This window comes from Propithecus coquereli, unplaced genomic scaffold (assembly GCF_000956105.1).
Source record: "Propithecus coquereli isolate 6110/MARCELLA unplaced genomic scaffold, Pcoq_1.0 Scaffold152, whole genome shotgun sequence".
NCBI lineage: Eukaryota > Metazoa > Chordata > Mammalia > Primates > Indriidae > Propithecus > Propithecus coquereli.
The window spans coordinates 1535375-1537240 of NW_012139636.1; the positions used below are offsets into that span (position 1 = coordinate 1535375).

Consider the following 1866-nt stretch of genomic DNA (forward strand, 5'->3'; position numbering starts at 1 on the left):
AAGAGTGCATGTCTTGAAGAATAGGTAGAAATTAGGTATATAAAAAGAGAGAAATATCATTCCACATAGAAAACAATATGGACAATTGAAAAAGATGTTGAGTATTGATCAAGGACTTGCATATTCTATCTCATATCAAAGGTATAAAAGGTACAAAAATTAACTTCAATTTAGGAAGATTGGCACCAGCATTGGTATTTAATACAATTTACTTTTTACTAGGTTTGTCTGTGAGAAGTGTTTGTTGGCGAGGTGACCACATTCTAGTTGGAACACAGGACAGCGAAATTTTTGAAATTGTGGTACAAGAAAGAAATAAACCTTTCCTAATTATGCAAGGTCACTGTGAAGGTGAACTTTGGGCACTTGCTATCCATCCTACTAAACCTTTGGCTGTGACAGGAAGTGATGATCGTTCGGTCAGGTAAGCAAATTATAAGGTAATTACATAGGCTGGAATTTATCCTTAGATAAACATAAAGAAAATTTTTAAAAAATTTTAGATTAAATTTTATCAGCTCATGGTATAACAAATGAACATGGTTAATAGGTATTTAGAATTAACAAAATTAGCAACTATTAATAATATTTTGTTTTTTCTCTGAAAAATATATGATGTAGAATTTGTTTCTTATCAGAATGTTCAGAACTGCCTCTACCTTTTTATTTAAAACAGTGATATAATATTTCACTGAAATGGATATACTGTAATTTATTCAACTAATCCATTATTGATGGAAGATTAGTTTCTTCCAGTTTTGTGATTTAGTAAATACAATGCTTACAATGAAAATCATTAAAATGTCTTTTTGTGCATGTGTAAATATGAATATCTTTATGATAAATTCTTAGTGTTCAAAGGATATATGCATTTTAAATTTTGATAGAGAATGCTTTACACAGAGGCAGCAACAATTTATACATGTATCATTAATACATGACAGTGCCTATTTTCCCATACCCTTGCCAGCACTAATTATTACCCCAGAAGGTGAAAAATTATATCTTGTTATGTTTTGAAAATATGTATTTCTATCATACTGAGAGATTGTTTAGAAGATATTTGTATTTCCTTTTTGGTGATCTGTCTAAACTCTTTGCCTATTTTCTATTAGTTTATTACTCTTTTTCTCTAATTGATTTGAAATAGACTCTAGTAATATCTGTCTACATGTTAAAGAAATTAGCCCTTTGTCTATGACAATGATTCTCAAAGTGTGGTTCAGCATTACCTAGGAACTTCTAAGAAATGCAAATTCTCAGGCCTTTTCCAGGACCTAATACTAGAAATTCAGCAATCGTGATTTAATAAGCCTTCCAAGTGACTACAGTGTACACTAAAGTTTGAGAACTTCTGGTCAATGGTAGGAGTTGAGATTTTTTTTTCAGTTTGTCATTTGTTTTTTTCCCATTTCATCTGTAAATATTTCAGTTTGATCTTTAAAAGATAAGGCTAAACATCAATACTGTTACCACACAGCATTCCTTTAATATAATAAAATATCCAACCAGTATATATCTAATCCCTGATTGTCTCATAAAAATTTTTTATGATTTCTTAGGATTCAAATAAGGTCCGTATTGCAATTGTTAATGTGCCTTTTGTCTCTTTTATTCATTTTTTTAACTATAATATTTCTATAAAGAGAATTTCTTCTCATCAACTATTTGGTTATCCTGGGTACAATTTGTGCAGGAAAGGCAGAAAAGTGCTTAATTCTTTTGCTACATTTACTAGTTTTAAAAACAGTTTCCTAGAATCCTTTCTATGAATTGCCCATATTTCTTGCCATTTTTTCTGTAGGGTTGTTGATCTTTTTCTCCTTTTTCACAGCTTTTTATATATTATGAATATTTCATATAGCT

General features: G+C 29.8%; 1 protein-coding gene across 1 annotated transcript in view; it reads left to right on the forward strand.

Annotated features, from left to right (window-relative positions):
- The window catches only part of EML5 (echinoderm microtubule associated protein like 5), a 186729-nt gene that overhangs the window by 66563 nt on the left and 118300 nt on the right, over positions 1-1866 (forward strand). Inside the window, exon 6 of the mRNA XM_012640398.1 lies at positions 223-424. Within this exon, the coding sequence (XP_012495852.1) occupies positions 223-424 (202 nt within the window). The remainder of the gene's footprint in view (positions 1-222; positions 425-1866) is intronic.